The 13712-nt window shown below is 30.4% G+C and overlaps 1 protein-coding gene across 1 annotated transcript; it reads right to left on the bottom strand.

Annotated features, from left to right (window-relative positions):
- Window positions 1-8216: 8216 nt before the first annotated feature.
- LOC132068080 (RING-H2 finger protein ATL1-like) lies at window positions 8217-9885 on the bottom strand. The gene has a single exon (XM_059461548.1). It carries the CDS (start codon window positions 9556-9558, stop codon window positions 8449-8451), a length of 1110 nt encoding a protein of 369 aa, XP_059317531.1. The 5' UTR covers window positions 9559-9885; the 3' UTR covers window positions 8217-8448.
- Between the last annotated feature and the right edge of the window lie 3827 nt (window positions 9886-13712).

Genomic DNA, 13712 nt, shown 5'->3' on the forward strand with positions numbered 1-13712 from the left:
TCTTTAGAGAAACTTAAATAGACTATAGTATAATAATCCAAGTAGAGGAGTTTGAAGCCCATTTATTTGGACTCTCAGGGCCTGTTTGGAAAGCCACCCAGGTAGTTGGAATTGGGTGTAATTGAATGTAATTACACAGTTTGATATATTTGTTTGATCAAGTAATTACACAGTTAGGTGAGAATTGGGTGTAATTGACAAGGTGTAATTACACTCTCCAATTCTCAAGGGGGGCTGAGAATTGAGTGTAATTACACCCTATAATTACATGGTTACTTTTTAGTTTGTTTGTTTTTTTACTTTAATTTCTTTTTATTTTTAATTTATTTTTAATTTCTTTTTTATTTTTACTTTTGAATTATTTTTATTTTTTAAAATGTATTTTTCTTTTTATATTATTTATTTTTCATTTTCTTTCTTCTCATTCTCAACCTTTACTTGTTGTGGTTCCATGTAATTGCTTGTATTTTTTTATTTTATTTTATTCATTTAGCATAACCTTATTATTACTCTAATATTTGAAACTACACCTCTTAATATTGGAAAGAATGAGTCATTAACAAACTTGACATATAACGAGTGACGTTATTAAAGTAGACTATCATTGTGAATGAGGTTATAAACTCATATTTTTCCTTTTCTTTTGAATTATTTACTTAAGTTACGTTGGAACTTACTTATGTAATGTTGGAATTTGACATAAGAGTATTATATTGAACTTTTTCTTTTGGATTTTGAATTTAGGTTATATTTCCAAATTTTAAGTTATTTGTTTTCACATTGCATGTTGTTTATTTTTCACTTACATTTGATGAATTTTTTATGTCAAACATTTGGATAATGTTATGGCATTATATTTATTAATATTATTTTTTTGTCAAACATCTAATCCATGACATTCTCACAAAAAAAGTCTTCTTTTAAGTTTTATAATTAATTAAAATTAAATATTAATTTGAAAAATATATATCAATTATTTTTGTTACAATATTAGTTACAAATATATGATTATTAATTAATATATTTTCAAGAAATAATGTGTTATTAAATAACTAATTCAATATCATTTATAAAGGCAATATTTTTTAAATATTAATTTTAAATTTTTTATAATTAAATTTTATTTTTAAATTAAACTGATCGTGTAATTACACTAGTGCAACCAAAAAGACGCTTGTAATTACACTATAATTACGTTATGACAAACAAATGGTGTCGTTGTAATTACACTACTTTGTATAATTACTAGGTCATGTAATTACTAGCCAAGTAATTACACCAATTCCAATTACCAGTAAAGGTGGAAACCTTCAAGCCCAACCGGTTAAAGGAACCGGCCGGCTTCGGTTAAAAAACGGAACCGCTTAACGGTTCCAGTTTACCGGTTTGAAACTCCAAACCGGAACCGGTCCGGTTTAGAGTGGTTAAAACTTTTTTTTTGTATTATATATATATTATAGTATTTATTAGTATATTGTAGGTATATTTACATATGTTATACAAGTTTATAATTAAATTTTAAATATTTACTTAACGGACTAACAAAATAAGTCAAAGAATACGAGAATAGTGCTTTTCGTATACATATATATGTATAACTTATATATACTTATATATATATATATATGTATAACTTAATATATATACTATATATACTTATATATATGTACTATATGCTATATATACTTATATATATATATATATATATGTATGTATGTATAACTTAATATATATATACTTTTATATATGTACTATATACTATATATACTTATCTATATGTATAACTTAATATATATACTATATATACACTATATATTATATATACTATATATACTATATATACACTATATACTATATATACTTATATATGTGTATAACTTAATATATATACTATATATACTTATATATATGTACTATATACTATATATACTTACTTATATACTTATATGTATATATATGTACTATATACTATATATACTTATATATATACTATATATACATATCTACTATATATACTTATATATATACTATATATACATATCTACATATCTACTATATATACTATATAAACTTAATATATATACTATATATATTTATATACTATATATATTTATATACTATATATACTTATATATGTGTATAACTTAATATATATACTATATATATTATATATATGTACTATATACTATATATACTTACTTATATACTAATATATATATATATGTACTATATACTATATATACTTATATATATACTATATATACATATCTACTATATATACTATATATACTTAATAAATATACTATATATATTTATATACTATATATACTTATATATGTGTATAACTTAATATATATACTATATATACTTATATATATGTACTATATACTATATATATTTACTTATATACTTATGTGTATATATATGTACTATATACTATATATACTTATATATATATTATATATACATGTCTACTATATATACTATATATACTTATATATATACTATATATACTTAATATATATACTATATATATTTATATACTATATATATACTATATATACTTTCATTTTTTTTTTTTTTAATTTTTACATGTTTAACCGGTCCGGTTCCGGTTTTACCGGTTTAACCGGTTCCGGTTTCAAAAATCGGAACCGGACCGGTAAACAAAAACACGGTTAACCGGAACCGGTTAACCGGTTCCGGTTCCGGTTCCGATTTAACCGGTCCGGTTACCGGTTAAAACCGGTTACGCCGAACCGGTTGCCACCTTTATTACCAGGTGGCTTTCCAAACAGGCCCTTAATTAATCTAGTGGTCCAATTATTAAAAGTTTGGTACTTTGGATATTGGACGACCCTTTTAAAATTCATTTTATTTAATCAGATTATCTTGGGGATTAATTTGGGAGGAAATAATCTCCTATGATGATTGGTTATAATTTAAATAAAATAAATTAAATTTATAAAAATCTCTTCTATTTTATTTACCGATATCTGTATGTAAGATAATTTAAGGTAGAAGGTTAATAGGTAGTCGAGGTTGTATATTTGCTCTTTGTAGTATTGTTATTACTACTCCTTTTCTCTAATTCTTCGGTTTTATTATTTCTTGTTGTTTACTTTGCTTCAATTAGTGTATTATTTGATGTTGCTCCTAATTTTTTTCCCTTTAGTTTTAGCATGGCTTTTTCACTGTTGTATTTTCTTTTTATAGTTAATTTTAATTTTGAAATGCTTTACATGTCAATTGGAAGACTTGTGCTCTAAGCTGCCACAACCTTGTAACTTAAGGTCTTAGTTAATAAGTATGACATAAATTTACATAAATAGACTATTTGAAACTATGACATAAAATGTTATATTCCTGCATTCGAAAATATATTCTAGAAACAAAAACTAAATAAAATCAGAAATAGAGAAGTAGAGGAAATAACGATGAACGAATCCGAGCACACTGAATTCACAGTGCGTCCTTAAGGAACTTAATCCCCCAATTACCCAAGGTTACGAATTATTTCCTCCCAGGATAGAACGGATTACCGTCACCAGTGTAGCGGTACCCTAGAAGCTGTTGTGCAGCGAACACAAAGAATCGGTCGAATCACACTTAAAACTTTACTGTTTTGTGCAAAAAGCATTATGCAGAAAGAAGAGATTGCAGAATTTTTCGTAAGGAAAAATCTTAGGAAAGACCATCACTTTGCACTTTGCACTCTGCTATTCTTGGCCCCCATCAACATCTGCATTTACACCTGTTTTGAACAAATTTCCAAGATTACGATGGAATTAATCTCGTAGCTAGCAGTTAGGTAGTTTGCTCATAGTTGGCTAGTTGCTGCTTGCTGGTTTTTAGGAGTTAGGCCTTGGCGTGCATGATTTAGTTTTTTCCTATATCGCATCAATTATTAATGACTTAATACATCGATGACTTATTAAATTTGCCATCAAATTTCATTTAGAAACTCAAACTACAGCTTATTTCAATTGAACAACTGAACACATGATAACGTGTTTTCATTATACACTTTTGGTTCAAATTTTGAAATTCTTTTTGTGCATATTCTCAAGCGTCTAGTACGTAGTTAAGTTAACCACATAAAATATTTCATCTCCTTTAAGTATATACATTAGCCTCAATTGGAATAGGCTTAAGGTTTATGACTTATTAAGGCTAATGCTATAATTAAAGAAGGTGACATATTTTAAATGGTTCATGACTACAAAACGGGCACTTAGAATATGCACAAAAAAAAATTCAAAATTTAAACTGAAAGTGTCTGATAGGACCACTTTATCATGTGTTCAGGTGCTCAATTGGAATGAATTGTAGTTTGAGTCTCAATGAAGTTTGATGACAAATTTAAGGAGCCATCGATGTATTAAGTCATTAATAATTCAATATGGAAATATAGCTAATGAAGAGATAGCTGCATTTACAAATTAAAGCATGATCCTTTTGTCAAGGGGTAAGTCTAGAAAATAGCCGTTTTATAAGCAGAAAATAGCTCATTTAGCCCATTATATCAGGCCCATACCAAAGAATCGAACCGAAATCGAATTGAATTAGAAAAATCGAATCGAGTCAATTAATCTCGTTCAGTATTTGATATGCAACTGTGAAGAACCGAACCGAAAAATTGAAGCCCGCCACTTCTTCTACATTATGCTGTTTGGTTATGATAATTCTACGGAACGTCATGATTTGATCGATCAGTTTGTTATCCACAACAACCAACGTTGGTTATGTTATAGAAATTAACTTTTAGAGCTAATAACTAATTATTATTTTCTCTCTTACATTTTAAATGTCAATATTTTCTTTTTAGTTTCTTATAAAAGAACGATACATTTTTATATATGAATTTTTTTACTTTAATGTTTCATCTTACCCTAAATGACACACTCTTATGTTCATAGAAATGTCTCACGTATTAAAGATCACAAGTTCTAAAATGATTTTAAATTTTCTTTAGATGTTGTGCTAGATCAAACACTGATATTAAGAAGAGATCGGTTTTATTGGCTATTACGTACAAATCTTCCTTTAGTTATATAGTCCTCTTCATAAGACGACAACATACATACTCCTAATTAATGTTTTCAGAAACTAGAATATGTATCCATTAGTAAGTTTCTAAACGTGAAACTCGTGTATTTACCTACGCTAATGTGATTACAAATTTATAATCCAAAGTGTAGAGTAAGGAAAGGCTGTGTAGAGTAAGGAAAGGCTATGCTATAATTAGATTGGAAAAAGAAAAAAGCATATCGAAATTAAATCATGAAAATCACGATTAACCAAAAGATAAGCCAATAGAGAAGTCATGTTCAAAAAGGACATAATATATTGACGTGATTTAGGTCATTACGTATCTAAAAGAAGAGATCACGTTTAAGCTCCAAATGTATTACGCTTTGCAAACGTGTTCACAAAATGAAATCTTATCACATCTGCTATACTTTCCTTTTCGATTTTAGACTGTTCGAATTTTTGCATTTTCCACTTTATTTTTTGTTTGTAAAGACTTAGTTTTTCATTTTCTAATAAAATAGTTAGTGGGTACACAAACCCACTGACCTTCAAAAAAAAAAAAACAAAACAAAACAAAAAACAAAATGAAATCTTATCTTTATCATTTATTTAATCATTTGGTCAAAGATTTTCCTTTTTACATATCAAATTCCATCACAGTATTTCCACATTTCATCACACTGTACTTGAGTTTTTTCGTATTTTTGTTAGCGTATCTTTATCAAAATATTTTAGTTTTGAAATTGTGATTCATTTTCTTATTAGCTGGATAAAAAAGTAGATTATTTGCCATTTTCCCAAATAAAGCTAGAGAAATAATTCGGCCCAAAACTAGGTTGGGTTATTAGAAACTAACATTTGATCCAATTTCTAAAATGGTTTGGCCCAACAAAGAACAGATTTTTTCTTGATAGGTACTCAAAGTTTTATTTGTTTTTTCTTTTAATTAATTAACTTGCCGGAAGGGAGTGATTTGTTGACTATCGACACTGTAGAAAATGGAAAGTTTGTCCCCCCTACAAAATTTCAAATCTATGACTTTGGATTCTTTGGCTCTAGACTCTTGTCAATTTTCTGTTACCAATCGACAACAATGATGGAGCCACGGTCCGTGTACCCATTATTCCACTATTCATGTTTAGGAGTCTAGGTTACTTCAATTTTGAAACAATCTTGCAAGTAAAGATTGTTCAGTTTTTGGCAATTTCACTTAACGTCACTTAGGTGCAGGGTTCAAATCTCACACAAAAGGTTTTATTCTCTTCTTTCTTTTTTGATAATCGTGGTGTCCAGGTCTTCTTGCACGCAACTCGACTAATTCCATATAGTATTTGCTACCTCCCACACTATCATGGGTATCGAGTAATCAGTGGCGTACGCAGAATTTTTCATAAGCGATGTCACATTTTATATTGAGAATAAATAAATAAAGCACTATAAGTCATATTAAAGAAAGAGAGTACAATATAAATAAAACACAACTCACGTATATTACTATAAGTCTTCTCATGAGTATTTGTTTTTTGAAATATATTTAAAATAACCTCATTAAAAATAATATTTTAACGCTTTTTTTTATGTATATAATGCACCAAACTATCACTAAAAAACTCATCATTCATTTGATTCCGCAATCGTTTTAATCAATTTCGTTGGCAAAAAAAATGAAAGGGAAAAAAAATAGTACAAAAACTAGAAAACAGCAGCATCTTTTGTGAAAAATATACAATTATCGCAAAAGAATACAAAAATATCTATAGACCGAATGGTATGATGTTTTTTTAACTTCTAAGAGGTTGGTGGTTCGAACCTCTCCTATCTAGATGAGGTGCAAATATTTTAAGTTTTTAGACAGCAAAATGAAGGAAGAGGTTTCGAACTCAAGACCTCTAGTCCAATCTAAAGGCGCCAGACCAGCTGTGCAACAACGGTCTCTATGTTGAGCAATGTCATTTTATTCCATATATCCTTATTTCGTTTCTGTTTTTTTAGTTTTATATACATATTTAGTGAAATTTTCCGACGAAGCAGTGTTACGTGTAGGGGTGGGTGTTCGGGCCGTCAAATTATAAAAAATTTGGTTTGTATTTTCGATTTTCGGATTGAAGAAATTACAATCCACATCCAATCAATTACAATCCAAATTCGATCCAAATAAACTCGGATCGGATTGGATTTTTGAAATTCGGTTTCTGGTTAATCGGTTTGGGTATTTCGGTTTTGACTTTTGAGCTAGATTTATTAGGAACGAAATTCATGTGCCGTAGTTACCAAGTTACATGTTTAGCATAATGTGAACGTGACCACTAAACAAAAACGTATCAAGTGACATAGTTTTAGTTCTACATTATTCCTTCTGTCTCATTGGAAGCTGACTTATTCGCAAAGTAGTAAAGTAAACTCCTGCTTTGCAAGCTATATTATAATTAATTTGGTAGAAATTCTATATTGGACTTAAAATTATAATGGGTAGGACCTACCGTAGGGTAATAATCTAATTGGACCTTTAGACGAATTAGTATTGGGTACATATATTTTAGGTAGGGCAGGTGTACAAATTTCGGGTTTTCGGATATCCATAAATTCAAAGTACTAAATCCATATCCTATCCGAAATCCATTTTTTTTAAAATATAATCCGAAGTTCAATCCATAATCCAAAAATCCAAAAAAATCGGATTTCGGGTTAGCCCAAACTATGCCCACCCCTGATTACGTGACATCCCTCAGCGAAGGGTAAATCTGTCTCTGCGAGTAACTCTATCCACCAAGACTTGTGCAGATGTCTCTTCTTACGGATCCACTTCTCCCCGATCTTTTTCCTTTAAAATAAAGAAAAAAAAGATGGAATCTTGGATATTAAATTAGGCATAACACTCATGTTTGAAAGTTTACACTTATGCCAGACCTGACATTGACTCAAAGGGGAAGGGACAAGAAAATAAAAAGAAGAAGCAATTTGGTGGTTGATAGTTGTGACTTTGCACCAAGCGGGGACCCCTCCTACCACACCCACGCAATTGAAAAAAAAAAAAAAACAAAGAAATAACTTAAGGGTACTGTCCTTTTTGAATTTCATCCGAATCAATTTGATTCTTCTTGTAAATTATTTCCATATATTTAGGGAAGGGACATATTTCAGTTAGCTGTCATTGGAAAAACTTCAAACCGAAGAAGAAAAAAGGCAAAAAGAAGAATGGTTATTATAAGTAATGATGCCTACAATCATACCAATGAGTCTTAATGCATCAGTGGTCTGCCTTACTGATGTTATACACTACATGAAAAAAAAAAAAAAAAAAAAAAATAGAAAACCAGAAAGTTGAACTTCCAGTAAACTACTTTAATATCCACAACTATCTTTCTACTATAGAATACACAAACAAATTACAATAAAAATTGTTTCTTTTTCCCATTATGGCTCTAAATGAATTGGTAGAATTACATTTTTTGATCCCCTTCCATGTCCAAATGAAAAAAATGATCTTTTTACTCTGCTACTGCTACTTTCTGATGGACTAACATCAGTAACTTGCCTTTGTTGCTGTAAAATAATGTCTTGAACTGCTACGTAAAGTTGTCGATCCGTTGCTGAATCCATTGAAAATGATCTTCTTATAGGCTGAATTGCAAATTCATCATCTTTTTTCCTCATGTTAATGCACTCATCTCCCATACTTGTAATATGGCTCAACTTTTTACCTTTTCTTGATGGAACCTTTTGTTTTCTTGGTGAAGGACTAACCGAAAAATGCCCTGTAATTTCACCTGAATTCAACCTTTCTTGAGTACTTCTAGTTCTAACTGATGATATATTATTTGTAGGGGTTGGATTAGTGTTTGCTAATTCTATCACAACATAATCTTCATCTCTGAAATTTTCAAGATTTGGCTCTTGATGAGGAGTGGAACTTGGAGCAATGATTGGATCCAAAGGGAATAACAACTTTGTGTTAGTAGTTGTTGATGATGAAATACTATTCCTACAAAGTGGGCAATTTGCATTGTTTTGAAGCCAAACATCAATACAATCAATGTGGAAAATATGTCCACAATTTGGTATAACTCTTAGCTTCTCATTTTCTTGAAACTCATTCAAACAAACAGCACATTCAATAGGAATTGTCCCATTTCCCCCTAATGCAACATCTTTTTCTTCCCTTTTCTTGTACTTAAAAACGGGGATTGAACGAATCACAGATTCGTCTAATCCCCGGTTTTCTACTGCTGGTGAGTAAACCATTAAAGGGTCTTCAACACGTCCATTTCTAGAGAATGAAAATCGCCTAAGGAGATCAATCCTATGCCAATTCAAGCAACATTTGATCACAAAAATGTAGTAGCTAACTAGCAATATCCCAGTTGCCAAAATTCCAATAATGGCAACTGCTATAATAGGAAAGCCAGCATGATGAGAAGAAGAATGTAAAGGTGAACCAAAGACTGAAGAAGAAGTGGGAGGACTAATTGGATGACCTTTCATGTGTGAAAAAGATTCAAAGTATTTTAGTCTCACCAGATCCATGAGATAGTATTTTTTTTTTTTTAAAAAAAAAAAAATTATGTAAAGACAAAGGAGGGACAAATGGTTATGTTTGGATCTTGAATGCACATGAACATGTTATGAAAAAATGTCAGAAAAGATTGAACATAAGTTGAAAAGGGCAAAATTATGGAGAAATTTAGGGTGGCGGTTTAATGAGAGAAAGTGTAGTAGCAACAAAGGAGATACCAAATGGAAGAGTGAACATATTTATAATAGGTAAAGCTAGATTTATTTTAGGGTTTAAAATATAATTTATTTATTTATTTTAAAAAGAGCAGAAGAAAGTCTGACTTTTGAGGTACGTAGTTGGTGAATGTTGTCTCTGTAGTTGGCAAGAAAATATTTTAAGTGTTCTATTCTTGCTTGATTATAGGAAATTTTTATTGGCCATTATTTGTGGCGTAAATTCAACAGTGTTCAATGGGTTAGTTTTCTATGTGTGGAGGTTCTTACAAACGAAACTCAAGATATAGAGAAGCAAATGCACGAAGAAACTAAAGAGATTCAGCATATCGTACCCACATATACATAAAAAATAAATTATATCTACACAGAGTAATTTTTCGACGAAATGAGATAATTAACTCCCTTTGAAGAAGCATAACTCTGCCCTTGCATGTAAGGTGTCGACAGTCCAGCGTCCAAGACTATATTGACTGGTGATCTGATTTTAATATTGCTTTTGATCACTTGGTCTTGTGGTCCATCCTAATTCAGTTGTTGAATACCTACATTTCTGCAAACTATGATTAGTTTACAAGTATTTTATTTGTCAAATGCTTCAATTAAGTTATACTATACGTAGTTTAACTTATGACAGTAAGTTAGTTACTATTTTGATTCGGTTACTAATGTATGCTTATCGTAAAATTTTATATTATCAGTGCATTGAACTTAAATTAGAAATTTTCAAATAATAGAGAAGTAGAAGGGAGATATACAGCGTATAAAATTATGTTACTATTATCAGGTGACAGCCCAATTGCCAAGAGGAAAAAATCTTTCGATTGATGTTTGATTTCTGCATGTGCTAACCAATTTTATTGATAGTTATTTCACCTCCTCTAATATTTTTACTAGCTAGACTAGGCATTCGGTAACCTTTTTACACATATTTTTTACATCTATGAACCTTTGGATGTACTTTCAGAAAGAATAGCTATGACTTTGAACCAGCTAAAAGGCTTACATTTTTGTTTTCTACTATTAGTTTTAATAGTTGATGTTGACATCAATAGCATATAGTATAATTCTTGAATTCAAATACTAGGTTATTGATTGAACAATGACAGGGGTATTAGCTTGCAGCCATTAAGAATAGAAACTTTGCTTTTGTATTAATAGAATATGATGATGATGATTTCTCCAGGTTCAATGGTCAAAATGTATGTCTCTGTTGTTGATTGAGTTCTCTTTTATTTGCTTACAAATTACAGACAGATTGATGTGTCAAAATTGTTTGGTAACCTAAAAGAATTTAAGTTTTTACAAGCTATCATCAAAACAACTCATTAGATTCTCAACAAACACTTTGATCATATTATGTGATGACAAACCAATTAGGTAGGACGTTTTAGAAATCAACTAAAGACAGAAATGACAATAAGATGCGATTTCGCTTTGTATGGGAATCTTCACTTACACACAAAGTGTGGATAAATATGAAAAAAAAAAAAATGATTGGTTGCAGGTTGGAAAATTGCTACTACTATTCTACCCATCTTGGAAAAAAAAAGAAGGGAATTCCCATATAATTACAACATAATTGCTCTAGTACAAATTGTTAACTCTTTCTTAAGTATAACTTCTATACATGTATTATATTATCGGATCATTTAACTTACAAGTGAATTATAGATTCTTTAATGACCGTAAAATCCATCTAGAGCCGACATTTTGGACCGGCCATAGCCTTTTAAATTCGGGGATGATGAGCCCCTCCTCTCTGCTCTTTTCTACTTAAATATCATAAATAGTTAGGTTCGCTTGGCGCAGAGCTCAAACTCGCGTGACCTAAGATTCGAAGTCCCTCAACCTTTGCCGATTAGCTTACCGCGAGAGGTAATAGGAGAAAAATTATTTACATTATCGGTTAATTCATTTTCTTTAGTCCAATTATACCCACAATAATTGGGAAGGACTATGCAGCGCAAGAGTAGAATTTAGGCTATTCCTGAAAAATGATTACTCTCAAAAAGGTTAAATCTTTCTGATAAGCTAATCCAATCTTAATCATGACGGATGACAAAAATAATTTCCATTGCACATGCAACCCACACACTTGAAAAAATAACTAGCTAGTCATCACTAACCACCCAAACGTGGGTTTAGGGGTATCTCCTAAGCTTCCATCCACATCAAAATGATGGCATTATGGCCGCTACACCTAAATCCAAATTTGAAATCTTGAAAGAAGCTTTAGCCAAGAAAGTTATGCATACATATTTAGGACAATGAATTAATTAAAATTGGGACCCAATCAAGAACCCCAGAAAGCAATTGTAAAGAAAAAGGTCGATATCACACACATAAAGTCAAATCTGTAATAAAGTAGCAAACAAAAAGGATGAGGAGGGGCAGAAAAAAGGAGAATCCTAGAAATTGTTAATTGGATGGGAACGAAAAAAATTTAGTCACAGACTCACAGTATTACATCAAATCACATAATTTACCACTATTAAATAGTAGTAATAAATTGATGTAAAGAACACATTTATTATCTATGGTTAAGCAATAAAAATGTATATAACAAATATATTGTACTTCATATGGTAAAAATTTAACCGCTTTAAATATTTACATCAAATCAATAAATATACAAATATGTGATTGCATTGATTTTCTTTGTACACCCCTAGTAAGATGTATAAGATATCTTCATCATTAATTAGAAATTTTGTGTTCGATTCTTAGAATAAGAAAATCATGCTATGAAACATTTTCTGCTTTAATGAGCCTCACGTGGCACGGATTCAAACTAACATGCTCCAAAATAAGTATCGAACAAAAGAGACTTGGTTGTCACCTGGTCAAAGATCGATGCCCTCGCTGCTCTCGCTGCTAAGAAACTTCTAACTTTGTACTATTTCCAAAAATTTTATTTTATAATATATGGTCAAATAAATCAACATAATCCGAACAATATAAAGCCAAAAGTTACGCTCTGTCTCCAAATAATAATCACTTACCTTTTTCAGTTAAAAGTAAAAAGGGGACATAAAGAAAGGGATTTTATTGAATGAAAATCTTTGAAAATTTGACAATATTAATTTTGAACTCCAAATGGCCGAGATTGTAGACTCTTTTCCCCACTACCTTGTTGACTTTTTTGCTTTTAGAAAATTGAGCATAATTCTCAACATTCTCGACTAGGATTTTAAGATGGATCTATCTTTGGTGAGAATTATTAGCCATCTCACAAATGAGTGCGTGCGTGCGTCAAATATTTTTGTATAATTAGCTTCAGTTTTGAGAATAATTTATTTGTATAATTGAAACTCTTTTGAAATATTTATATATTTATATTAAATTCGTATTCATTATGACGAAAAGGGGCAGTAAATACAATGTTATTTTCCAGCCATTTGAAATCATGAGCCTGCCTTTTATTTGATTGGAAACGGTGCAAATTAATCTTTGAACATTGTGAAATGATCCAACTTTGCTATCCGTTAATAGTTAGGATCACATATATCTCGGTCATTACAAAATTGATCAAATTAAGTCCTTATTCACTAACAGATGAAGCTTTTTTCAATACATGGGTCTTTTTGACAAGTAAATAAGGTTAAATTTACCCCTGAACACTGCAAAGCCTAGATTTGCCCCAGAACTTTGTGTTACTTCACCACCACGTCTCCTCGATGACTCTCGCAAAAGGAACACACAAAAAATCCACACAGAAATCACTCCATTCAAATAATCTCTCTTACACCTTCATCTGTACCATTTTTTTCCATCACAATTTTACCTCTACCATAAGAATCGGTCCTCAATCACTCTAACCCCACCTTGACCACCACAGTATTCCTGCAAATGATTAAGAAGCTAAATACGTTGTACCTAGGTTTATTTTAGTATTAGAAAGTCTGCGTGGAGTTATAGCATCGTTGTTGATGATATGAAAAGGACTG

The sequence above is a fragment of the Lycium ferocissimum genome, chromosome 1 (assembly GCF_029784015.1).
Source record: "Lycium ferocissimum isolate CSIRO_LF1 chromosome 1, AGI_CSIRO_Lferr_CH_V1, whole genome shotgun sequence".
In the NCBI taxonomy this organism is placed as follows: domain Eukaryota; kingdom Viridiplantae; phylum Streptophyta; class Magnoliopsida; order Solanales; family Solanaceae; genus Lycium; species Lycium ferocissimum.